The 27493-nt window shown below is 40.4% G+C and overlaps 1 protein-coding gene across 1 annotated transcript; it reads right to left on the bottom strand.

The window, feature by feature from the left end:
* Positions 1–2962: 2962 nt before the first annotated feature.
* Positions 2963–26520, bottom strand: HSD17B3 (hydroxysteroid 17-beta dehydrogenase 3; the record flags this gene model as incomplete). Its single annotated transcript, XM_081318870.1, has 12 exons — positions 2963–3058; positions 9575–9724; positions 9962–10027; positions 10914–10995; positions 11918–11952; positions 14089–14124; positions 15100–15167; positions 16431–16538; positions 17814–17889; positions 20423–20469; positions 22067–22296; positions 26417–26520. 12 exons carry the CDS (start codon positions 26518–26520, stop codon positions 2963–2965), a joined length of 1098 nt encoding a protein of 365 aa, XP_081174996.1.
* Between the last annotated feature and the right edge of the window lie 973 nt (positions 26521–27493).

Here is a 27493-nt window from a genome sequence, read left to right as displayed (position 1 = left end):
ATATTTGGTTTACTCATCAATTTCGTTACCTTCCAGATTGCCCTATGCCTCTTTTAGGGTGTGATTTGCTTGCTAAGTTACAGGCAACTATCTCTTTCAAAGGGGACCAGGTTGAATTGACAGTTCCTCCTGAACAAGCCTGGCATCTCCTGACCCTTCAACTTTCCTCATCTGAAGATACACATGAGTGTTCTAGTTTGTTAGATTGCTTTATTGACCCTAATGTATGGTATTCAGGGTCCCCGGCCAGGCTGTTAATGCAGTTCCAGTGGAAGTAGCCTTGCACCCTGATGCACAGCCAGTCTCCATTCTTCAATATCCAATTAGCTTGGAGGCTTTACAAGAATTAGAAGCCCTTATCTCTAATTTCTTGGCTTATGGGCTTCTAAGGGAAATTGTCAGTCCTTATAATACACCAATATGGCCTGTTAAAACAGCTGGATGGTTCTATACACTTCTGCCAAGATTTGAGAGTTATCAATAATATCACTGTGACATTGCATCAAATGGTACCTAACCCCTATACCAGCGGTGGCGAACCTATGGCACGCATGCCAGAGGCAGCACTCAGAGCCCTCTCTGTTGGCATGCACACAGCCCCGCCCAGCACAAAGGAGGTGAAGCAGCCGACTAGCAAGCTCGAGTAGAGATGGTAGAGCAGAGGTCAGCAACCATTGTCGATTGGTGGACTGGAAGAAAAGGGAGGGGGAAGCATTTTACATGCATGTGCACATGCACAAGGTCATGAGCATGCACGCGCTGCAAATGGGTTGGGGCTAGTGCCTGCATGATACTCACTAGTCCTGCCCCGTTCTTGTGTGGTGCAGCGCCTTGCAGCACAGTGGCCCATTTTTGCGCCCCTGGTTTTTGCATGCCAGAGGCGGCACTGCCTCCCCCACCCAAGGGCACCATAATGCTGATGTGCCCCTGGCACTTTGCAATAAATAAGTGGGTTTTGGGTTGTGGTTTGGGCACTTGGTCTCTAAAAGGTTCGCCATCACTGCCCTATACGTTGATTTCTCAACTGAGTCCACATCTTACTTGGTACTCTGTTGTTGATCTGAATGACGCTTTCTTTTGTATCCCCTTAGCTCATGTCAGCCAGCCTCTCTTTGCTTTTCAATGGCAACATAGGCAGCCTTGCTGGACTGTTTTTCCTCATAACCTGACTTAACTCTTTTATTAAGCTGAGGAGCATTTTAGCTTAGAATATTTATCACATTTTAGAATATTATATGTGTATGTGTTTGTGTGTTTCTGTGGTTTTTTCGCTGTGGTTGTTCTGTTCTCTAGTGTCTGTTTTTAGTGATTCTGTTTCTTGACAACACAACTTTCTTATTTTTATCTCCATTCAGATCCACACTAATCATAACAGAGAGATGTTTGATCATATTCTCCTGGTTTATGGTTTTACATTACTTCAGCTTCAAATGTATGCACAGAGCCTGACAAGAGAGAAATGGGCATTTAGCTGGCTTGCAATGGGCATCAGCAGGCTTAGAAGTGAATTGTTTTATTGATGGTCCACAATAAAGCTTTATTTGAAGACATAGTTTTGACTGCATAGGATCATCTGATTTCACAAGTGCATGTTTATCCTAGCCATTTTCATCCTCTGCACATAGAAGCATTGTAGCTGATATTCATATTTTCAGTGAGAGAGGAGCCCATTTTTAAAATTTCAGCATGATTTTTAAAGAGAAAAAAATCTTTTTAATGGAACTATCTTTCTCTAGAGAAATGCTTCTAAAAACCTAACTCATAGAAAGATGGCAAAGTAAGGTATCATAAAAACATTCTTCAGTCAAATGAATATCTGCAAATACTTGTCAAAGAAACATATTTGTGCTGATACCACATCCCTAAATGACTTGAAAAATTCTCTTGATACGTGTAATTGTGAACATGTGAGATTAAATGTATACGATCTTGGCAAATTTAAGACCTGTGAACTTCAACTTCCAGAATTCTAAGCATTGAAGTCTATAACTCTTAAAGGTTGGACACTCCTGGTGTATACGGAAAAATTCACCACAGATTAATACAAATACCTGTATGCATGTGTGCAAATAATCTAAACAAAGTGAAAAAACCTTAACTGCTTTATAGATCAATACTTTTAGCCCAGCAGAGATGGTGACAACAACCAAATCAAATTCTGGTGTTCCCTATACAACTCCTATAAACATGTTTCTTGAGTCTCAAAGCTCCCTGTCCTTCTATCTCCGCCCACTGCTTTTCTTTTCAAGTGACTATTGTTATGGAACTGTGGCAGCCATTTCATGAATGGACAGTCCTGATTCTCTCAAGGTAGCCCTAGTAACCCATGAGATGCTTATAAAATTCCAAATGCTTCAGAAGAAAAATAAGGGAGATATAGAAGCAAAAGAAAAAAAGTGGCTTTGTAATTAATATTTATTAAGCTGCAAAAAATGCATGTAGTTCAAAAAATAGATTATATAGATGATGATAGAAAGTTATAGAAAGATAGATAGAGAGCATTATCTTTAAAAAGGCATCTTCATTTCTTTTAAAATGATTGCCATCTATCATTTAAAAATAAAAGTATTCTCCTTTGGGATGAATTATCACTTTTAATTACAACAAGCTAAACCAGATAATTGACTAAAATTATATGATACCTTTGATTTGCAGAAGGGATACATACTAAATATTCATTGCTCCATTTGCTCATATCTGAACTTTTTCCCACTAAAGTCATTGTGAAAATCAAATCAACAATATAAATCATGGTGGAAATAACAGTGCTTAAGAATATGCATCAGCAAATAATGGAAGCAATAAAAATGGATAAACAAAGCAGAAATGAATACATGATTTTTAAAAAAAGATATGGAAGGGCTCTTTTCATGCGTGTTTCCAAATCTTGCAATTAATCAAGTTGACTGCTGCTATAATTCATACCAGGTTCTGAAGCAGGTTCACCGAGGTGGATAAGATTTTATCTTTTGGAATGCTCCATCATATAACATATCACAGTTTCTTGTACTTTGTTGCTCTGGAGCAACTGAAAAGGAATACACTGTACAAATCGTGCCTTTATCAAAAGAAAGAGAAGGAAAAAAGGGGAAAAAATTAAGATTCCAAATATGATCTTACACTTTTATGTATTAGAACAACACATTTGGTGCACCGTAACAAGATTAAGCTAAAAGCATTTTGGGGCCAGAGATAGGGCTTCAAATCTCCCATCACAGCCATTGGCATGCATGGCACCCAAACACAACCAAATTACTTTCCCTGGCAGTGAAAATGTTATGTATGAGGTGTAAGCAGCAGCTCTGTAAATACCACAAGGTGACGCTGTGCCATGGCCAGATTGGCCGAAGAGTTTTCGGCAGGAGATCCAGATGGATGGATTGGCCAGGGGTGTACCTGGCAGGGTATATAAGGGGTACAGGTAACCCCCTTTGTTCAGTACGAGCCTACCACCAATAAAGAGCTGACATGCTGTACTCATCTGCCTCTTCCTTGCCATGCAGTCCAGAACCCACTACACAATAGTGCTGACGAGGGTGGGATGCTGTTTTGCACAGAGCTGAACTCACTAGCTGAACTCACTTGCTGAAGTCACTAGGATCGGAGGAAAAGAATTCTTTTCCCGATCTCTTTCTGAAGCAGCATCTACAGGACCAGACACAACATGGCAAAACTCAGGCAGATCCGCGAGTTCGACGTCCGATATCCCAAACGCTGGGAGTTGCATTTGGGCCAGGTTGAGGGATACCTAATGGTCAACCGGATCACAGAAGACTGATTGAAGGCGGCTGCCCTGCTGTGCATCAGTGGCCCCGCAGTTTATGATATAGCTGTTGGGTTGTGTTCACTGGCAGCTGTTGGAACCGTATCCTTCAGTGATCTAACAACCAAATTAAACAGGCATTTCATGCCTAAGAGATCCAAAATGTCCTGGCGGTTCCAATTCGTCCAGCGGATCCAGTTACCAGGTGAGTCAACGACCGATTTCATTGCAGCCGTGCGACTGGCTGCCCGCCTCTGTAAGTTCCCTGACTAAGAAGATCGCTTGCATGATTGGATCGTGTTCGGGCTAAGCGATAAGCGGCTGCGGCAGAAATTGCTCGCAAAGCCGACTATGAGCCTGCAAGAGGTGCTGGACGAGGTCCAGGCCTATGAGGTGGCCAGCGGCAATGGCCAGACCACGCACCGACCCAGCGACAGCTCCGGGGGATCAGTACACCAGGAGAGCGCTGCGTACGGTGGAGTGGACAACGACAAAGCAGCAGAGATTGATGCGGTAAACTGGAGGCTGGTACAACAACCAACGCTACTGCGGGGAGACCAGGGGGCACAGCGGAGACCGACGGCGTCACAGAGAATTGCAGGAGGGACTGGTGCCGAGGCTACCCCAGGGGCCGGAGCGACCGTTTCCAAGTGTGCCAGCTGCAGAGGAAACCATGCGAGGGTGACCTGTAGATTCTGCTCAGCTAAGTGCCGGATTTGCGAAAAAACAGGCCACATCGCAGTGGTCTGCCGGAGTCGTTCGCGGAACAAGGAAGCTTCGCCGAAAGGTACTGGAACACCCCAAATTGCTACCTCCAACTCCGTAGTTAACCTAAGGGCCGTTTCCCACTTAGGGGTCCATCGGCTACTCACCCCAAAAATTATGCTAGAGGTCCATTTGCAGGGCGTACCTTGCAAAATGGAACTCAACTCTGGATCCGCCGTCTCTATAATTTCTGACGAGACTTTTAAACTAGTGTGCGGCCGGAGCAACCGGTGGGTTCAATTAAGGCCTACCAACTTAAAATTAACCGACTTCCAGCATGCTCCAGTGAAAATTAAGGGGGAGGCCACCCTGTTGGTGGGGTTCAGGGAGTTCCATGGGCACTTGGATGTGTTAGTAGTGGAAGGCCGAAGGACTAGCTTAGTGGGGCTGGACTGGTTCGAGGCCCTGGGCATAGGGATCTCAGGGATCCATAGGCTCCAGGCCAAGAGCCTCGAATCCGTCTGCAAAGCGTTTGCAGACGTATTTGAGGGCAAGTTAGGGAAGTACATGGGCCCCCCCATTAAGTTCAAGCTAAACCCCAACATAATGCCCATTGGAATCAAACCCTGGAGGTTTCCCTTTGCTCTAAAAAACAAAATAGAGGAGGAGTTGGAGAAGCTAGTGGAGCAAGGGGTGTTAGAGCCTGTAGAGGGGGGGATGGGAAACCCCTATAGTTACTCCACTAAAGGCTAACGGGGAGGTGAGGATCTGTGCTGGCTATAAGTGCACAGTGAACCAGGCCCTTAATTCGCATGCTTACCCTGTTCCAATGGTCAGCCACATCCTCGCCTCTCTCCAGGGCAGTGCCGTCTTTGCAAAGCTGGATTTAGTGCAGGTGTATCAGCAGCTCCTGGTTACCAGGGAGATGGCAGATGCTCAAACCATAGTAACGCATAGAGGAGCTTTCAGAGTTAACTGTTTACAGTTTGGTATCTGTGTAGCTCCAGGAATTTTTCAAGAGGTGATGGAGAAAACCCTGAAGGGCATTCCAGGAGTATGCCCTTACTTTGATGATGTCCTCATCGCTGGAAGCTCTGAGGAAGTATTGGCTGAGAGACTGCAGGCTGTTTTAAGCAGATTTCGTTCTGCAGGTCTCAAATTCAAAAAAGACAAGTGTAGCATTGGGGTGACATTTACTGAGTTCCTAGGGTTCAGGATTGATGCCAAGGGGGTCCACCCTGCAGAATCCAAGGTAAGGGCAATCAAAATGGCCCCCACCCCCAGAAACAAGGGGGAACTACAAGCATTCCTGGGGCTCCTGAATTTTTACCACTCATTCCTCCCACACAAAGCTGCCATAGCTGAACCTCTGCACAGGCTCCTAGACAAGCAAGCTGCATGGAACTGGACTGAGGTTCACGAAAAAAGTTTTAGAAAACTAAAGGAATTACTGTCTAGTAATTCCACTGTCACCCACTTCATAGAGTCAAAGCCCATTTGCATCGCCTGCGATGCATCTCCCTATGGAGTGGGCGCAGTGCTTTGCCATCTTGAAGACAACGGTGACCAAGTGCCCATTGCATACTACTCACGCACATTGTCAGGGGCAGAAAGGAATTACGCCCAGATTGACAAGGAAGCCCTGGCCATCGTGGCCGGGGTCAAGAAATTCTATGATTACCTTTATGGCAGGGAATTCACCATATTCACGGATCATAAACCTCTATTGGGATTATTCACAACAGACAGACACCTCAAATTCTATCTCCTAGAATGCTCAGGTGGTCCATATTCCTATCTGCATACAATTGCAAGCTGGTTCACAAACCTGGCAAAGAGATGGGCCATGCAGATGGATTGAGCAGGTTGCCTTTAGCAAAGGCAGAACCTGATCCAGTGCCTGCAAACCACATAATGACCATTCAGGAGCTACCAGAGTGCCCCCTACAGGCAAAAGACATAGCTGCTGAAATGACAGCAGACAGAGTCCTGAGCAGAATTCAGTCTTGGGTAGTCACGGGGTGGCAAGAAAAGTGTCCAGGGACTGAATTCAAGGTTTACTTCATTAGGAGGCATGAGTTGTCAGCCCACAAGGGTTGCCTCTTATGGGGAAACAGGGTCATTATACCTGAGATGCTAAGAGACACAGTCATAAAGTCACTACACGAAGGACATCCAGGAATAGTCAGGATGAAAGCGTTAGCAAGGAGTTACCTGTGGTGGCCTGGTCTCGATAAGGCCATTGAGAATCAGGTTAATAGCTGTTATGACTGCCAAAGGTCCAGACCGGAGATGCCCCATGCACCAGTACACAAATGGGAGGCTACACACACTCCCTGGTCCAGAATCCACATTGATTACACTGGGCCTTTCCAGGGACAGTTGTTCCTGGTGGTGGTAGACAGCCATTCCAAGTGGCTGGAGGTGGTACCAGTCACTAGCATGACCTCGGCCAAAATTATCCAAGTGCTCAGGGGGCTCTTTGCCACACATGGCCTCCCTGACGTATTGGTCTCAGACAATGGGCCTCAATTCACCTCTGCTGAATTCCAGGCATTCACCAGGGCCAACTTTATTAGGCATGTTACAACGGCACCTTTCCACCCATCGACCAACGGATTAGCTGAACGCATGGTACGTACAACCAAGGACGCATTGAGGCGCATCATCAATGGTGACTGGCATCAAAGGTTGGCACAGTTCCTATTAGCACAAAACACCACACCTTGTACAGCCACAGGAAAGAGTCCAGCGGAACTTCGTTGGGGCAGGCAACTCATCACCAAATTGGACAGGCTGCACCCCGACAGAGTGGCTGCTGAGACTGAGCAACCCAGGCCCTCTCGAGAATTTCACACCAATGATCTGGTTTGGGCAAGGAACTACGGTCTGGGACATGCATGGATTCCGGGGGTGGTGGTTGACAGAACTGGGCCATTGTCCTACATTGTAGGGGTGAAGGGAGACCGTCAGTTCAGATGACATGTAGATCAAATCAGGAAGTTCCTGAAGGGTCACCAAGTGATCAAAACCAACAATCAACAACTGGATTGGAGGAGAGCTGGTCTGAACAACAACAGGCACAGGACAACAGCGACAGCATGTGGGCTAGGGCAGACAATGGGGTGGGTCAACCAGAACCTTGGGTCTAGGACCCACCCACTGTCTCTGAAGATCTGGATGAGCAACGAGGTCTGAGACGATCTGCCAGGACTCACAGGCCACCAACATATCTTGCCGACTATGTACAATCTTGAGGGATGGGAACAAGGCCCAGAGTTAAGTCATGATGTATCATTAATCTTGTATCGTACTATGCATGCTAAATTGTATCCAATATATGTTTGTTCTTTTAAGGGGGAAGGGGTGTTATGTATGAGGTGTAAGCAGCAGCTCTGTAAATACCACAAGGTGGCACTGTGCCATGGCCGGATTGGCCGAAGAGTTTTCGGCGGGAGATCCAGATGGATGGATTGGCCAGGGGTACACCTGGCAGGGTATATAAGGGGTACAGGTTTGTTCAGTACGAGCCTACCACCAATAAAGAGCTGACATGCTGTACTCATCTGCCTCTTCCTTGCCATGCGGTCCAGAACCCACTACACAATAGAAAATACCTTTAACAATACATTGGAGTTGTTGTATTGTATTCTTGCTGCACATTCATGATTTAGCTCAGCTCTCAGCAAGCTTCTAACTGTTTATTTATTTATTTATTTATTTTAATTCCATTTATATCCCGCCCTTCTCCGAAGACTCAGGGCGGCTTACAAGCTTAGCAGTAGCCTTCATTCTATGTATATGCCTGCTTATTAGGGCTTTCACACACACCCCAAGCGCCATTATTACAAAGTCAGCTTAATTGCCCCCAACAATCTGGGTCCTCATTTTACCTACCTCGGAAGGATGGAAGGCTGAGTCAACCTACTTGAATAGACATTCAAGTAACATTAGGCCACCCAGATGTTTTGGATTCCCATTGCCAGTGCTTTTTTTGTAAAAAAAAAAGGTGCCGGAACTCACACATGTCATACAACCCGCCTTGCCTACCCTACAAGGTTCCATCCAAAAAAGGTGCCGGAACTCCGTTCTGGGCGTTCTATGACAAAAAAAGCCCTGCCGATTGCCATAATATCCAAGCAGCATAGACAACAATTATGCTGGTTGACATTTATGGGCATTAACGTTAATCATATATGGAAGGTATCAAGAAACAGTTTTTCTTATCACTGATATCCAAGATCTTTCTTTAACCAAACATGCCAGAAATTGTCTGGTTACAAAACCCGGGGATTTTCTACATGCAAAACATGTGATGTAAGCTAGAGATCCTTCACCATTATAGTGTTATAAACATCCAGATGAAAATCCATAGTCAATGTGGATTCAGCGGAGCACCAAAAAGATCTAAAGTTTTCTTTAGTATGTCATAATCCAAAATCTATTATCTAAAGTAAGAATGTACAATCACTAGTCTCTGTATCATACATGGTTCTCAGCTTTTTTTTACAGCCAACTTAATTTTCAGATTAAAAAAACAGAAATAAGAGGCAAGAGTTGATTTTAATTCTGTGATAGGATTCTTCACAAATATCAACAATTCAATGTGGTATTTGCATGGCCATAAAAAATCATATAATATATGGGCAGGCCAGTGGTCTTCTTCCTGAGACTAGTTTTAGAGAGTGAGTTACTAAAGCTAAAACTAAGGGTAGAACATCAGTGTCTCACATATTGCTAGCTAAATCTCAGAAGAATCTGCAGCTTTTCAGATTAACATTTTTTTTATTAACAGGCATGAATTATAATTTGCTTCAACAGATGTGATCATCATCATCACATTAGGCCTTTTAATAAAATGCATTAGTTGAAAAAAAAATGCTACCAGACTACTAATTTTTAGCTATAGTAGACTAACACAGTACAAACTGCTGCCAGAATAACATTTCTCAACCTTGTCAACTTGAAGAGCTGTGGACTTCAACTCCAAGAATTCCCCAACCAGTTTTGAAGTCCACATATCTTCAAGTTGGCAAGGTTGAGAAACACTGCTAGAGGAAAGCACTATATTTTTTGCAATCTAATTCAAATTTGTAACTGGATTACCAAGATTTCATGGGCTAAACATCCAAATGTTTCATCACCAAATGTAACATATCTCAGTGACTCTCGCGCAAACTCTTCTGCTGTTTTGGTGATCAAATTGGGCTGTTTATGCATGGTCATCGGAGTAGAAACAGCAAAGGGAGTCACTGCCTAAAATAAGGAAAAAAACCAGTCACAGTTTCACATTCCAGAAGATGTTGTAAAATGAAAATTGCAATGTGTTCATCCTTTATTGGAAAAAAATACATATGAAGACACAAAAAAGAGAAAAGGAGGAGTTTTTAGAAGCAGGAGGAAAAAAAACTTGATAAAAATTTCCAAAGCCCCAATCTATTCAGTTGATTTAATTCAATGCTTATTGCAAAAAGAAAAAAGAAATGTAATTACCTGTATCACGACTCCTTTTGACTTATATTCCACTTGAAGTGCTTTGGAAAATGTGCATACAAAAGCCTAGGTAGAATTACAGAGAAATAAAGGGGCAGTTTTAAAGAATATTACATTGATTGTACACATTTATGAAATTATTTTGTAGATCTAAAACTTGATTTCATTCAAGGCCCTTTTTCAAAATATTTCCATTTGTTCTTCCTATCACTACCTAGTATCATTGCTGAATACTGAGAATATAGAAAGTTGCATCCAAAATTTGTTCAGTTAATTCAGATATAAAAGATCCCTTGAGACATTTGCAACATATATGTTAATTTGGAAAACAGGATTATCCAGGAATCCCAATCACAAGAAGGCTGCATATATAAAAAAAAATGTCATTCTCTCCCTCTAGTGAACTGGAAATTATTTTTACAACTAACATGTATTCCAAATGAATATTTGAAAAAAGAATATTAATTTAAGAACTGGAACAGGTAAACAGGCTTGCTATCATCATGGGGAAGAAAGATAAAATGGTTCAAAATAAAACTGACAGTTTACCCAATTCTCCCCCTCAGGTTTTGGACAAATCATATTTGTTTCCTGGTAACATTTTTAAGTAAATTGGGATTAAAATAAAAACACACTTTAGACATAGTTTCTGCCTTTTCTTATGTCTTGCTTAGTTTGTGCTAGCAGACTAGTAAATGTGTACATGGGCTGATGGGAAGTTGTCCTATGTTCCTATTTCATCATTCATGGGAGAAAAAAACTTTCTTTTTGGCCTTCCAGTTTCTTTAACATCAGGGCTCTGAATAATCTTTGCAGAGCTCATCACAGTCTTGTAATGGAAGTATATGATGTCTGATTGCAGTTTTTAGAAATGGCAAGGTATTTTTTTTAATATCATAAAACCAATGACCATAGATAAAAACTGAAGTACAAAAAAAATTTAAAGTCATACCTTAGATGCAGAATAGATTGCATATAAAGGACAAGGAAAGGTGCCAATGGCTGATGAAAGATTAAGAATTAGACCTTTTTTTCTGAAATGTAAATTGAAAATAACTTTTAGGTATCTTGCATGCACTAAACTAAAATGCTTACTCAGGTTTCATAGATGCCAGTACTTATCCAAGCTTAATTTTAATTTGTTTTAATGTTATATTGGATTGTTTTTAAATTTTGCCTTGTAAACCGCCCTGAGTCCTTTGGGAATAGGGCGGTATATAAACCAAATAAATAAATAAATAAATAAATAAATAAATAAATAAATAAATAAATAAATAAATAAATAAATAAATAAATAGATAGATAGATTTTCTTAGAAATCTCTAAGGAGATTTATGGCATTTCATTAACAAGTATTTGCCCTTATATAAGACAAGGACTGCAAGATCCCTGTCTTTCATTTGACATCTGGAGAAATCCACCATAAAAAAACCCTGCCATACTGTACATCAGGGGTTCCCAACTGGGGGTGCGAGACAATATTCCAAGGGGTGTGAAAACTTGGGTTCTCAAAATTATAGTGTATATGCATAATTCATTGTCGTTATTTTGAAGTTTTGTAAGGGGTGCAAGAATATATCAGAAGCATTCTAGGGGTGCGGGGTATAGAAAAGGTTGGGAGCCGCTGCTGTGTATCCTTCAAGGCCAGCCTGCAAACTGCTAGAATAACATTAACTAATGGATTCAAATGTCTGGTGAATTTATAGATCATTAGCAGGTGAAGTTGCTTAATGTATGGACAGAAGAGAATTGCCATGGAACATCCTTTCTATCCTATGGGATGGGCTGCATACATTGACCCTGTGATATGGCCTAATATCTGGTTTCTGACTATGACATTCTCTGGAAATGGTGTAATTTATGCCAACCAAAATCAGCCCAAAGTTCATTAAAATCAAAAAGCTTCCCTGAAGAAAACAATTAATAAATAAATTATAATGTGGAAAATTGCTTTACCTTGCCACCATTTGTTTCAAAATGATTCGCGTCATCTAAAAAAAAAGTATAATTAGAACTAGCCCTCACAACTTCCTTGAGACAATTCAAGAAACATTGGCAATTTAGCCACCACAATGCCCTAAACAGTATATACTGCACTGATGTCCCAAATTAGATATTGACTTTATTCTTTTGAAATAAAGTACTTCACCTCCTGAAAACAATCATAGAATTGTTGAGTCAAAAGGTCCCATGAAGGAGGTAAATGCCAACTGATTGTTAAATGCCCAAAATGCAATCACATGACTGGGCTGTGCACAGCAGTCATAACTTCTAGGACAGATCATAAGTAGCCTTTTTGAAATTCATTGTAACTTTGACCAGTAATTAAATAACTGGTCGTAAGTTGAGGACTAGCTGTACTCTCATCATTTCAAATGTGCCCTCCACCCTAAAAAACAGGGGTCTTCAAAATTGGCAACTTTAAAACTTGTGGACTTCAATTCCCAAAATTCCTCAGCCAGCCCTGGCTGGCTGAGGAATTCTGGGAGTTGAAGTCCACAAGCCTTAAAGTTGCTAAGTTTGAAGACTCCTGCTTAAAAACATGGATTCAAGTAGCAAGAAAAACCTCTTACATCTTGTTAAAGTAAACTAATGAGAAATGATAGTTAAAGTTTTCCACGAATGTTTCCAGATAACACTTTTGTTATGCAGCTATTGTCTGCTTATAACATTCAGATTTTCTTTCATATTTTTCTTACTAGAAAGAAAAACAAATTAAGTGGAAAAAAACAAACTTGCCAATATGGGAAGGTCCAGTTCACTTATCTCTGCTGAAGCTGCACTGAATGGTATTTTTGACAATTTGTCCAATCAAGAATCAAAGGGCCTATTTAGAAATGCTTATAGGAACCACAATATTTTGCATATTTTGTTGGTTTGTTTTTGTTGGTTTGAACCAACAAAAGCGTTTGAACAAATATCAAAGCAGCAGCTGTCAGATTCTGTTTAAGGAAAAAAAAAACATTTGACATCCCTTAAAGATGTTTGAGATAACTTGTAAACACAAAGCTTAAGCAGCTTTTCCTGACTGCTCAGAAGGAAATGTGATAGCAAAGGCTTTACTATTATATGATCAGTTAAAGCTGCAATGAACATTACATCAGTTCAAGTTATGTTGCTGTCCCAAATTGCTAAGAAACAAGTCCTAGTTTTGTCAGGAAAAGAGTCAAGAACTAAATGCTGCATTGTAATACTTTTGAAGGAAGGAAAAACCAGCCAGTAATCTTTCTGCTGAAGTAAAGCTATTGTTCACAAAGAAAGAACTTATGACAGATACAAAAGAATAGTCTTATTAGTGCCCACTGGCTAAGAAAATTGACCCTCATGTTTATATAAAACATTGCTGATTAAAGGTATGGACAAACAATTTTTCTACTGAAGGAGACATGTTTAAAAACAATCCAGTCATTTTGTATAGAGTTTGGAGGTGAGGTACAGGTTTTATGCCTGTTGGTGTCTCAAAGCACCCATTTTGTTATAAAAATAACACAGTGAGAAATTATGCCACTGGAAGTCTACACTTTCCTACAGTGCCTACAGCTAAATGATAAGCAAGGATACTAATATATCTGCTTTCACATATTTACCACTAAAATTGTTTTGATTGTATGATGTGATGGGAAAGTAAAATGGTGTGCTAGCTTTAGAAATTTTGTTTTACTATCATGCAGTAGCCATGTTCAGTTTTGGTTAGCCTAGGTCAGGCATGTCAAACCGCCGTCCGACGGGTTGGATGCGTCATGCTGAAACCGCACCCACCCCATTGCCGGCAATGGGGAAAAAGTCGCAATATGTCATGTGATGTCACATGACGTCCCAAGTTTGACATGCCTCGCCTAGGTGGTTACCCATTCTGATATCATATGTTTCGACATCCAAAGAGGAAGGGAACCAGCATATAGGCTAAGTGGAGGAGCAGAAAATCCCTTGGATGCAAATGAAACAACAGAAGGAGAAAAATTGAGTAAGGTCCATCCTCAGTCTGTAGAATGACAAAGAGTTGCAACCCAGCAACTTGTGGAAGGCCAGACATTGTCAATGCCTATGTTTCTTTGCATTCAGTTCAAATGCCATGCCTCACTTTTTGGCAAGCAAACATAAGAGCTGGTCTGGTCTGTGATACATACCTTAGTGACAGACAAGATGTTGCAATTAATGAGGTCCTGTTGAGAATAATACATGCATTACATGGCAGTTGTGCTGATTTGAAGAAGACAAGATGCTCAGAAAATTCAGTTTGGCCTCAGTTTCTAGAATGAGATGTTTAAAAAATCTGTTCCCACCAGGGCCGCATGAGCCTTCCTATTTCATGAGGATTAATTTGCTTCTACAGGATAACCCAAACATTATTTAGCAAAATGGCATGTACATAGCACAAGTCAATTTTCCCCAGCCTGAGATTTTTCCTTTCTATGAAATTGGTATTTTGCTGCAGAAATAAACATCTTGACTGCCTACGATCCAAAACAACCCATTACACTTCCTCAAACATACAATTGTGTCCAGAAATGCATGTTTGATTCTAGTCAAAATGTCAGGCAAGAACAGGCAAATGTCATGCAGAGTTCAAGCTAACTATTATGTTTTGCCTATAATCCAAGAATCTCCCCAGACTGGAAGTCTTCTCTTGGGAACAAATAGATAAGGCTCCAAACAAATTAGTGGGAGTCAGTCCTAGCCCTTTGGCTGTTGTATACTAAATCCAGGCTTACTCTGCACTTGAACTTTCCTCCCTACCAGATCGAGCGCTTCCTGACACAAAACTTCATAAAAAATAATTCAGATGTGAATCAAGCTTCAATCAAATTTAGAAAACTTGTTTATTAGCTACCTATTTACTTCAACAAAATTTAGTACTGTATTCTAGAAAAAATGGGAGATGATCATGATAGAAATATTACCTGAAACATGCTTTAAGTCCTGATAAACAAGAATTTTTTTGTGAAGAGGCTCAAAAGGCTCTATTGTAAGCCTCTTGAGCTTACAATACTCTGTGTTATAGCTCATCTCAATAAAGTATAATTTTATCATCCCTGTGGAGTTAATTCTCTAGTCTGATCTACGTAGTGTGGCTGATACTACATTTTGTATGAAAACACAAATACATGATCTTATTACTATTATAGAAGAATCCTTACCTCATCTTTGTCGGGAATATTAAGAAAATGGCATGGAAAGCGATTAGGTAGCATTCCAACATTGTTAACTAATAAAAAAGAAAAAAAAGCAAATTAAAATAATGAAGTATAGTGCAGTCCAGAGTCCCACTCTTTTGATCTCCAGAGCTCCTTGGCTCCTAGATTGTATTGGTATTTTTTAAAGGCAAGGATCCATTTTTCTCGGCTGAAAAAATGAGAAAAGAGACCAAAACATCTATGCCCCTGCCTTTTTTTGATGAAATAACCAGCTCACTATAATAGGTTCTCAACCCTGACTGAAGATGCTTTTTTCTGAAGATAGAGAATACACAGAATTCATTCACAGATAAACATGATTGTTGAATGCTGTTTTCTAATAACACTAATGTCAGATCAACTGTGTCTGTCTGATGAAGACAATTTAATGCTATGTAAATTTAAAGGATAGAAGAAGAGAAACTATCACATACAATGTTTTGCTGAATAATTTATTGGGATGCTTTTCAGGCATGATTCAGCTGAGCTACCAAGCAGCACTGGTAGCATAGGTGGATAACTTTTGGAGGGCTCTGGATGAGGGTGATATGGTCCTTCTGGATCTCTCAGTAGCTTTTGATACTATTGATCTTGTTGAATTGGCTCCAGGAACTGGGGGTGGAGAACACTATTTTGCAGTAATTCTCCTCCTTTCTCCATGGTTGGTAGCATTCAGTGCTAGTGGGGGGAAGAGGGATCCAATCCTGGGCCACTATTATGAGGGGCACTTCATGACACAAGTCTCTCTCCCTCCCCTCCTTTCTAATTTCTAAGAAGCCACTGGGAGAGGTCATTCACCAACATGGGATTTGGTATCATCAGTAAGATGGATGATACCCAATTATATATTTCTACCCCATGCTGGGCAAGTGATACTCATCAGATGCTGACTTAATGCCTGGAGGCTGTAAGGCTTTGGATGGGAAGAAGCTGGCTGTGACTCAGTCTTAGCAAAGTGCAGTGGGATTTTGGACCCTCAGGGTCAGAAGAACAGAGACTTTTAACTCTGGACAAGTAACACTCTCCTGTATAGGGAAAAGGTAAAAAGGGCAACTGACAAAAATGGTTTTTTTAGTATCCCCAAATAGTACTCCTCCTCCTACCAAAATAGTAGTTAAAAATCAAATTATTTTCACCTGTTGCTGGTTTCTTTTATTGAAGGATGACTTAAAAAAAAATCCCAAAGTTCTAATGTTCAAAAATTGATCACATTTAACTAATTCATAAAAAGGAAAGTCTCCTTTGAACCAGCTTAATTTTGGGTGACTTCATTCTTCCATTCTTGGTTAACTTACCCAAAATTCCAATTTCTAATCCTTCAAGGTTTTCTTCAATGTTTTCATATATGTCATTTTTTGTGAAGTCGGCTTGTATGATTTTCACAGTTCTCTTAGTCGTTTGCTCTGCATGGAGGAGAATGAGGAGTTTTTATATTAATTTATTTTCCCCCTATAATTGTATTAAGTTTAAACAGATTAAATACATGAGCACACCAATGCAGGGCTCTTACCTGGAATATTACATCCATTTAAACATATTTGGAGCCAGTTTACTGCTTATGAGAATGGCAGAATCACTGGAAAACAGTTACTATATGACTTAGTATCAGACATTCAATTAATTCATACCCAATGCTGGAAGTCACAGCAGCTTCCAAAATTTATTGTAACTTTTACTAAAATTTATATCTATTTCAGTAAAAACTACACAAATTTTGTTTACCTTAGAGGTTAACAGATGAATTAGCATATGAGCTTTAGTATTAAATGTTAGTCACAATCCTTAGTAAGCAAGACACAAAGGTATCATAGGTTGTGCCATGAATAAATCAATTTTTGTCTGCCAGCAATTTTTCTATTAGATTCAGTAGCATTTGCTTGAGGAAGATACAGTGAATCATGGGACAATATTATCTCTACTGCTGTTGCAAAATTTCTTTAATGGATGACATGTTAGTTCAATAAAAATAGTTTTAGATCAAAATAATGCATTATTTTGATCTATTGATCACAATGACATTTGAAACATAATACATGTCGTTCTCACTTTCTGTCCATTTGTTCAATGGCACTGAAAAAGAAGATTTATGACCTGTTCTCAAAGTTGTGGCTGTCACAAGGTCCCTGCAGTCACTTAATCACAGTTCAGGCAACTGGCACACATTTATGATGGTCACAGCATCCCACAGTCGTGTGTGTTCACCATTTGCAGGCTTCGCAGTCTGCTTCCATCAAATAAAGTCAATAGGGAAGTTGGCAGGAAGTTGCTAGTTGTGGTCAAATGATGTTTCACTTAACCCACAGTGATTCACTTAATGAACTGTTAGTCCCACTTGCCGAGTGAATGTGAGGATTACTTGTACAGGAAGCCATGATGGGTTCATTTAAAAAATAAAATCAAATTCCACAATTGCACTTATTGGAATTTAATTGCATTAAGTCTGCCATTCCTACCCATGCATTATTTTAGAACGTAAAGATTTCTGCCTGCAGTATTAAACCAGTGTTCTTTTTCTCTATTCCCTTCTTCCAAATTAACATTCAGTCTGATTAAACTTGAAAGCTTGCCCATTGCTTTGTATCATTTTTGCTTCATTGCAATGAAGAATTCTTCTGCTGTGAGGCTACAATGTGAACATGAGATACCTTGGGCAAAGCTCCTTCTTATTACAGGCTTACCAATTTCCAAGGCTACCTTCTCCAAGTTTCTGAGTGACCGACTTATGAGAACCACATTTAATCCATGCTTGGCAAGCTGAAAAACGAATTTTATGCTGAATTAATGAAACACCTCCTATGTGAAAAAGTCTACTTTATTTAAATGCTGTAAACCCAATCCTACCATTAAGAAGAATGAGCATGGGAGGTTGTGGGTGTGTCTTTATATATTTACTGTGTAAAATTTAATGAAGAATGGTTACAGGAACTGGGCATGGCTAGTCTAGTGAAGAGAAGGACCAGGGGAAACATGATAGCAGTATTCCAATATTTGAGGGGCTGTCACAAAGAGGAGGGCAGGGGGGAATCAACCTATTTTCCAAAGCACCTGAAGGCCAGACAAGGAATATCAGATGGAACTGATCAAGGAGAGATTCAACCTATTATAAGGATAAACAAACAACCAGTGAGAACAATCAACCAATGGAACAGTTTGCCTCCAGATGTTGTGGGAGTTTCATCACTGGAAGCTTTCAAGAAGAGACTGGACTGCTACCTGTCAGAAATGGTTTAGGGTCCCTTGCTTGGCCGGGCTGGGAGGGTTGGACTAGATGACCTACAAGGTCCCTTCCAACTCTATTATTCTAATTCTAATAATACATTCTCTTTATATGATTTCATGGAGAAAATCAATGTGGTTTCTAAAAGTCAAAAATATCTCTGCACATAATCAATTAATCAATTTTTGTATGATTGTGTTACAAAAATGATCTCAAAATTCTCTTCTCTGTAAACTAGAATATAATAATAATAATAATAATAATAATAATAATAATAATAATAATAATAATAATAATAATAAGAAGAAGAAGAAGAAGAAGAAGAAGAAGAAGAAGAAGAAGAAGAAGAAGAAGAAGAAGAAGAAGAAGAAGAAGAAGAAGAAGAAGAAGAAGAAGTTGGAAGGGACCTTGGAGGTCATCTAGTCCAACCCCCTGCTCAGGCAGGAAACCCTATACCATTTCAGACAAATAGCTCTCCAGTCTCTTCTTAAAAACTTCCAGTGTTGGAGCATTCACAGCTTCTGTAGGTAGGTTGTTCCAGTGATTAATTGTCCTGTCAGGAAATTTCTCCTTAGTTCTAGGTTGCTTCTCTCTATGGTTAGTTTCCATCCATTGCTTCTTGTCCTGCCTTCAGGTGCTTTGTAGAATAGCTTGACTCCTTCTTTGTGACAACCCCTGAGATATTGGAACACTGTTATCATGTCACCCCTCATCCTTCTCTTCATTAAACTAGACATTCCCAATTCCAGCAACCATTCCTTATATGGCAACCATTCCTTATATCCAAGACTATACATATTATTGGGTGACTACCCAAAATAATTTGCTTTTTAACCTTTTAAATTTTGAAAAGCTATTTTCTTATGGTGTCATAAAATATGGTGTCATAAAACCTAGTGTTAGTTCTACACAAGAAGCATATTCAGTTTTCATATTGAGAAGCATATTGGTTTGTTGTTTGGCATGCTTCATCACACATAGATCCCAGCTTCCTTCAGCTGGAATGGCAAAATTCTGTGCAAACAGGTGGCTTTCATCTTACTTCCTGGAATCTGATGGCATGGAAAGTATCCAATGATACTATCAACTTACTGGCAGAGAGCTCAATTCACTTCCTGGATAGTCAGATTTGAAGGCATGCTTAGTAATGTCCATAGAAAACTTTATAATGCAGAACATGGTCTGCTTGTATCAAGTTATTCTAAAGCTGGATAATTATTGTAGGCAATGATTGCCCCTTTATTGAAGTAAAGATAAATACCGTATGTATTTTGTATTCGTGTTCCTACACAACAGGGGACACACTAGCTCAGAGGTTCAAGACACGAGCGCTGCACAACAGGGTGAGCTCCCATTCCCGCCCCAGCTCCTGTCCACCTCGCAGTTCGAAAGCATGCAAATGCGAGTAGATTAATAGGTACCACTTTGATGGGAAGGTAACAGTGTTCCATGAGATTTTGGCATGTAGCCATGCTGGCAACATGACCACAAAAAATGTCTTCAGACAATGTTGGCTCCCTCGGCCAAGAGGGAGTCAGACAAAATTGGGCAGGGAAACCTTTACCTTTTACCTCTTATGCACCTTGATGGAAAAGAAATTAGCCATTAAAAAGAATCCAATGCAAGTGGAAATTTAGATGAATTCTCATAGATAGGGGCAGGGTTAGTTTATGTTGTCCTTCAGCAGTGTGGGTGAATGGCAAATCTTTCACTCTGCCACCATCCTGCCAATCATCTGTAGCCTCTCTGGTTCTCAGATGCCAATTAAATATGAAGAAAAAGGGGATTTGTTTTTTTTCTACCCCTCAGGTGAATGCACGGGCATGTACCAGAGTGCTAGACAGATTGGTGGAATGATATACAACCCAAAATACCATTACTGTAGCAGCAGCTACAGCAGCTAAAACAAAAACAAAAACCTGACACCTCTTCAAGAAAGGAAAAAAAATATTTCAAGAAGTTGGAAGAAGAATTTTGGCACAGTATTAATGATAAACTATTTACACAGCACATTAGAATGTATTCTAAACTATCCGAGCCCAATGTAAACATGAAATAGATGTTTACCACCTCCAACGAGTAGGCTCTTCCAATTCCATCTCCTGCTCCAGTGACCACTAAAAAAAGAATATAATGTTTAATTATCTTATTCCTATTATACATCTTAATATGTATATATTTTCCTTTCACTTTCATCTTTAGAGATAAAACATGTAGGGGCCTAGCAAACGCATTTGACCTAATTTATATTAGAACAAAGTTTTTTACTACATTAGTTTTGAAATAGCAGCAAGTGGGGAATTTGGTGATTTGGTTTTGTAATACGCATCAATCAAATTGCTTGTCTGAAATCTCTTTAAATTGTAGTCCAGGGCTATACTTGCTGGAAAGTGGAAAGACCAAGTGAGCTTACTCAAAAGGCTGCACTTTAAGAGAGTTTGGAAGTAAAGACAGACATTGTCCTAAAAATAGTAACAGTTTGGATATCAAAAATCAGAAGGAAGTAAATTACTACTTAATTTCTTGGACTCTGCAAATTCACTGAAAATTCTTCAACTGGACATAATAACAGATCTAAACTAGAAGCTGTACAGTAGTATAGAAATTCCGTGCATAATTAAATTCATGCAGAGAAAATATTATTTATAGAAAATATGGGAATAAGATATCCAATCATGATATATCTAAAAGTAAAAATCTGTCCCTTTTCACTGAAAAATAAATATTGGTGAATTCAATGGGATTTTATATAGACATAGGAAATAATATCTGTATAAATGCTCTAATGTTTCTTAATTATCGAACATCAGAATATGACGCTTTCAATAAGACTTGTTCCTAGGGCAGGGCACTTAGGACTACAAATTAATTTCACAATGCTTACATTGCTTATATTTGTTTCCTTCCAAGAGTAGCAAAGTTTCATACAATGTAGAAAATTGTAAGAGATTAGGAAAAAGAAAACCTGAGGCAGTTCAGTAATCATAAGCCTGGTATAGTTGTGATACAATCCTACCAACGTCTAGTAAGATAAGCTGTTTGTTTGTTTTTTCTAAGGATACTTGCAGGTTCAAATGAGAAATTTAAAAAAAACAGTGGTTCCCAATGTTTTATGTCTTCTCCATCCAATACCTCTAACAAAGAATCTAAGTCCCACTATTATAATAAAAATGGTCATCTCTTCCCAAGAATGGCAGTTATATGTTTACAGGTGATCTAAGATACTTATTATTCATGGTTAAAATTCCAGTCTTATTCTGTAATGCATCCCACCATTAAAGAACTACAGCCTAGACAAGAGAAAATTTATCTGCATGTAGAAAATGAGGACAGCTACAGAATCATACTGGAACAAAAATATACACACGTATACACACAAAATAGCAATTGCATTCTTGAAAAGCAGAACATTTAGTATTAAAAATATTATGAAATTGCATAACACAAGCAAATACCCCTTTTGTAACTCTCCATGCTATTACTTGCCCATTTTAAACATTTTCCAAATAAAGGAAAATAGTGTTCTATGCTGTGCAGTAAAAAAAGAAAATGAAAAGAATATTGTAGCAATGTCTCAGAACAATGAAATAAGTTCCTATCTCTCAAATTCTCCAGACTTTTAGAGAGAAATGATATGAAAAACTGATTTTCCAGCACTGAGCTAATATCTTTTCCCTCCACACTGGCATATAAGAATAGCAAAGGTGCCTTTACCTGCCCATTCTCCCATTGAACAAAAATAAGATGAAGGCAAAATATTCCATATGTAAGGAAGAAAATACTTCAAAAACCAAATGCACTTTAGCAGGAAAATGGAACAACAGATGCCTCCAAGGAGAGCAAGCAGGAGCTGTAATTCATCCATGAGAAATTGATAAATGGAGAGCTTGGACAAGTGTTGAAACTGTCCTCTCTTCCCACCAACAACTGCTTTGAAAGCTGAACTGGCAGAAGAGAAATAAATATGCCCAATCATAACTTCTCAAGTCATTTGAATCTTGTTCCATGGAATACACTCAGAATAATAACAAAATGATGTCTTTGTCCTGATATGCAAGAGTATAGAAGACAAAAAAACCAAAACATGAGTTTCCAGAGCCAACTTGATAATTTTCTTCTTTTACAAAAATAACATCTTGGGATGAGCTCACTCCTAACACATGGAAGCTGTCATGATGTCATCATCATCTGGTAATGATCATCTGGTTTATCAATTTGTTACTGAGGGTCACTGTTATCTCCTTGTTTATAAATGCATTAACCCTATTTAAGATTTTTATATATCATCATTGAATTTGCAGTTGTTTCTGGCAGCATCCTTTAGTGGAGTCACAGAGCAATCTTCTGCTCAAGAATAAATCTCATTAAATACGTTAGGTAACTAATATAGGATTGCAATCCATATGACACCTTTCTTCCAAATGGAATTATAAGTAGCATTACTGTTACTACTAATATTACTAGAACTAGCACTGTGGATGAGCAGCCAAACGGGCAGGATTCAGCAGGAGCACAGTAGAGAATATGAGCTTGTTTATTATGATGTATGAATGTGTACAGAGATGTGCATGGGTGTTTGAGCATTCAATAAATTAGCTCAGCTCTCAAACAGCATGGATAGTATGGAACCCAGAAATCCAAAGTTGTTTTCTTACCAGCATGGACTTATTATGAGGAGGGCCCAGGGTGGAAAATGGGCATCAATTTTGTTTTATTTTTTATTTTTTTTCTTATTATTTTTTTTTTATTTTTTTATTTTTTTTTTTGTGAACTGAAGCTTTTTTATTGAAAAGTTTTAAAATACAATTTTCCCTTGAAAAACCCCCCTTCCCCCTCCCTCCTCCCCCCCTACCTCCCCTCCTCCCCCCTCCCTCCTCCCCCCCCTACCTCCCCCCCTCCCCCCCCCTACTTCCCAGAGCTGAATACAAGGTATATATATATAAAAAAAAGCAAACCTAAGCAACCATATACTAACAACTATAAATTCTAAAATCCATCACTCTCTAGCTTATATAGGATAAAACAAACCTTAACAATATTAAATATATATATAAAAAAAAACTAGAATAAGAAAAGGACACTCTCTAGCTTATATAGAATGGAACAAACCTTAATAGTATTAAACATATATTAAAAACAAAAAAAAAGGAAAAAGAAAAAAAAAAACCCTTCTCAACCCTATACTTATCCTAAATAAACTCCATCCATTTTATCCATTCCATGATATAACATTCTTACAAATAATTTTCCAAATTAACCAAGGATCCCACAAAAAAGCTCACCCTTTCCACAAAACCACCAAATATAGAAATATATTGCGTCTACACCCAAATCTTTTCCCCCCTCCCCTACTTGACTACTTGACTATATCGTAAAAGTTCCAAAGACTTCTGCGATTCCTGCTACTTTCTCTTCTTAGATCGTTTTGCAGCAGCACGCGTCACCCTCTGTTTTATAGATTCATCCAACGAGGTTGTATCTTGATCTCCTCCAACACCGTTGTCTTCTATCTGACCATCTTCGGCCTCTTGATGCCCTCCTTCTCCAGATCCCTTTCCAGCTTCCAAAAGTGATGAGCAGCCAAACGGGCAGGATTCAGCAGGAGCACAGTAGAGAATATGAGCTTGTTTATTATGATGTATGAATGTGTACAGAGATGTGCATGGGTGTTTGAGCATTCAATAAATTAGCTCAGCTCTCAAACAGCATGGATAGTATGGAACCCAGAAATCCAAAGTTGTTTTCTTACCAGCATGGACTTATTATGAGGAGGGCCCAGGGTGGAAAATGGGCATCAATTTTGATAAGAAAAATACTATTCTATTGCCTTGCCAGAGCTTCACTTACTGATAACCTGTTTTCAATTTATTAAAAGCCACAGCCCCATACGCAATGTGGCAAATCTGATCATGGATTTTTCCCCCAAATAATGCTTATCAGGCTCTTTTCCCAAAACTGGACAAGTTCTAAATACATGGATTTCATTTCCAACATTTCTCAGCAATGGCCAGGCTGTCTGGAATGGAAGACCACACATCTGGAAGTGGCCAAGATCAGAGAACATTGTGCTAGGCTAGTGTTCCTTACACTTTTCTCTCTCTCAGGACCCCTTCCCACTTTTAAAAAATAATGGAGGTTAGTTTTTGTTTGTACGAGTTATGTTTATCTATATTTATCAGTATTAAAAATTAAAATGGATGCATTTGCTGCCACTACTGCTACTCACAATTATTTGATGGGATTTTAAATATTGTATAATTTTTCAACATAGGCTGGCAAATAATTTTGGATCCCTGAGAGTATCTTGGGGAACCTCCAGAAGTCATAAGACCACTTCCAGATGATGGAATTTAGCAAGAAAAGGTGAGTAGGCAAAATTTTTGACCTGCTGGATGCTTGGAAATACATTTTCCCCCCTCCCACAAAAGGTATCCTCCCAACAAAACTCCCACTAGGCCAGGGGTAGGCAACCGCGGCTCTTTTATGACTCATGGACTTCAACTTCCAGAATTCCTGAACCAGCTTAGATGCCATATTGTCTTGCTTCCTTCATGGACTATACAATAGATATGTATTTCCTGCATATAATTGCAGATGAATTTAAGATATAAAGCAAAATCTAAACAGACCTTCAATAAACGTTTATAGAAGAATATTTCTCAGGAGCTTATTCTACCAAATAGAGTCTTGTATAAAATTAAGCTAGCATATTCTTCTGAAGGATGACCTTCCTACATAGAAAATAGATTACATTGCAATAAAGCATATAAAACAGGATTAACAAAGGCTGGCATTCATAAATTCACTGCCTTGCCTATTTAAACAATGTAAACCTCCAAGCTATTGGTTCAGTGAGCATTTGTTATATTTGCAAATTTCCCCACTGTTAAATCGTGGAGGAATGAGACGAGTAGGCGATGGCTGCAAACAGAACCTTTATTGGATGGCAGGTTGTAGTAACAAAGACTGGGGAACTGGGGTTACCTGGGTCCTCTTATACCTGTCCAGGTGGGCACTGACCAATAGGTTCAAACCTTGGTTTCCTGCCTGGCGGTCAGCCAATAGTCTTTCGTGGTTTTCCCTCTAGTGCTGCTCCTTACCGGAGCTGTCCAGCAACAGCGCCTCCTGTAGTTCTTGTACTGTAACTAGACCCATACATTACACCCCTTCCCCCATAAGAACAGACAATGCCAATCCACTTTATCTTTATCTTTATTAGATTTATATACCACCCTTCTTCCATAGGACTCAGGGCGGTTCATATAGATGTTGAACAGGAGGGGAGAGAGAACCGACCCCTGAGGAACTCCACAAACGAGAGGCCTCGGGGCGGACCTCTGCCCTCCCGTCAACACCGACTGCGAGCTTACCCGCCCAACATAACTAATTACACTTGTAACTATTTACATTTGTTTGTTGACCCCCTGCTTCCTTCACGACCACACATAGTCCATGAGGTAGGCCAGGGGCCTGTGCTCCCAGCCTGACCGCCTTAGTGTTCCCCCTGAGTCCTGTGTGGTGTTATCTGCATTGCTGGTTTGCCTCAGAGTGTGGGGAAACCCCGGAACAATGGCTGTTTCTGGTGCCCAGTCCCCCTGGCCCTGTTGATGCCATGACTGTGTTGGTCTTATTGTCCACAGGTCAGCGTCCCCGCTGGACTCTTCTGTGTGTGGTTGGTCAGAGTGGCTGGAGTGCACCGCTGGGCCCGCCCGATGTGTGCTTCCTGGTATGTTCTCAGGAGCTCTCCTCCTGACCTGGTCTATATGTCTTTTCCACTGATGGCCCCCCTCCACCCTTACAATGAACGACAGTGGCCCCGTCTTTTCAACCACCTCCCCTGGCACCCATGCGTGCCCAGAGCCATAGTTCCTTGCCCAGACCAATTCTCCAATGTCTAGGTGTCTGGGGGGGTTGGGTTTGGGTTGGTCTGTGTCAGCAGCCACTCTGTCAGGGTGGAGTCTGTCTAGTTTTGTTATGAGTCTTCTGCCCCAATGTAGTTCCGCTGGGCTCTTTCCTGTTGATGTGCAGGGTGTGGTATGTTGGTGTAGTAAGAATTGTGCTAACCTTTGCTTCCAGTCCCCTTGGATGATGCGTTTTAGAGCGTCTTTGGTTGTGCGCACCATGCACTCTGCCATTCCATTAGACAACGGGTGGAACGGGGTGGTCATGACGTGTCTAATCCCGTTGGTCTTCGTAAACACCTGGAATTCCGTGGAAGTAAATTGTGGACCGTTATCCGAGACTAACATGTCAGGGAGGCCATGTGTGGCAAAGAGTTCCCTGAGCACTTGGATCGTCCTCCCTGTGGTCATGCTACTTACTGGTACCACCTCCAACCACTTCGAGTGGCTGTCCACTAAGAATGTTTGTTGCTGAAATGGTCCCGCATAGTCAATATGGACTTGGGACCAGGGAGTGTGTGTGTCCTCCCACTTGTGGACTGGTGCATGGGGCTGTTCCGGCCGGGACCCCTGGCAGATATAACAGCCAGCTACCTGTTCCTCTATTGCCTTATCTAACCCTGGCCACCACAGGTAGCTCCTGGCTAAAGCCTTCATTCTCACAACCCTGGGGTGCCCTTCGTGGAGAGATTGTATGACTCTGTCCCTCATCTTCTCCGGGATGATTACACGGCACCCCCATAACAAACAACCCTTGTGTGTAGACAATTCGTGTCGCCTGATGAAGTATGCCTGGAACTCCGGGCCTGGGGACTTGTCCTGCCACCCTGTGCTCACCCACGTCTGTACCCTACTCAGTGTTTTCTTGGCAGGCATTGGTGCTGCAATGTCCTTTGCACTGAGAGGGCACTCAGGGAGATCCTGCAATGCTAATATTTGAGATGCGGGAGCTGGATCGGGTTCAGTGCTGGCTAAGGGTAACCTGCTTAACCCATCAGTGTGGCCCATTTCCTTGCCTGGTTTATGGACCAGCTTGCAAGAGTATGCTGACAGTAAAATGGGCCACCTGAGCATTCTGGGGGGTCTGTTTATCTGTGGTAAAAAGACCTAGTAGAGGCTTATGGTCAGTGAATATGGTGAATTCTCTGCCATACAAGTAATCATGGAACTTCTTCACTCCAGCAACTATCGCCAGGGCTTCTTTGTCTATTTGGGCATAATTCCGCTTTGCCGCTGACAA

Source organism: Vipera berus (genome assembly GCF_964194415.1).
Source record: "Vipera berus genome assembly, chromosome: 2".
In the NCBI taxonomy this organism is placed as follows: domain Eukaryota; kingdom Metazoa; phylum Chordata; class Lepidosauria; order Squamata; family Viperidae; genus Vipera; species Vipera berus.
This window is presented reverse-complemented; position numbering and strand designations above follow the sequence as displayed.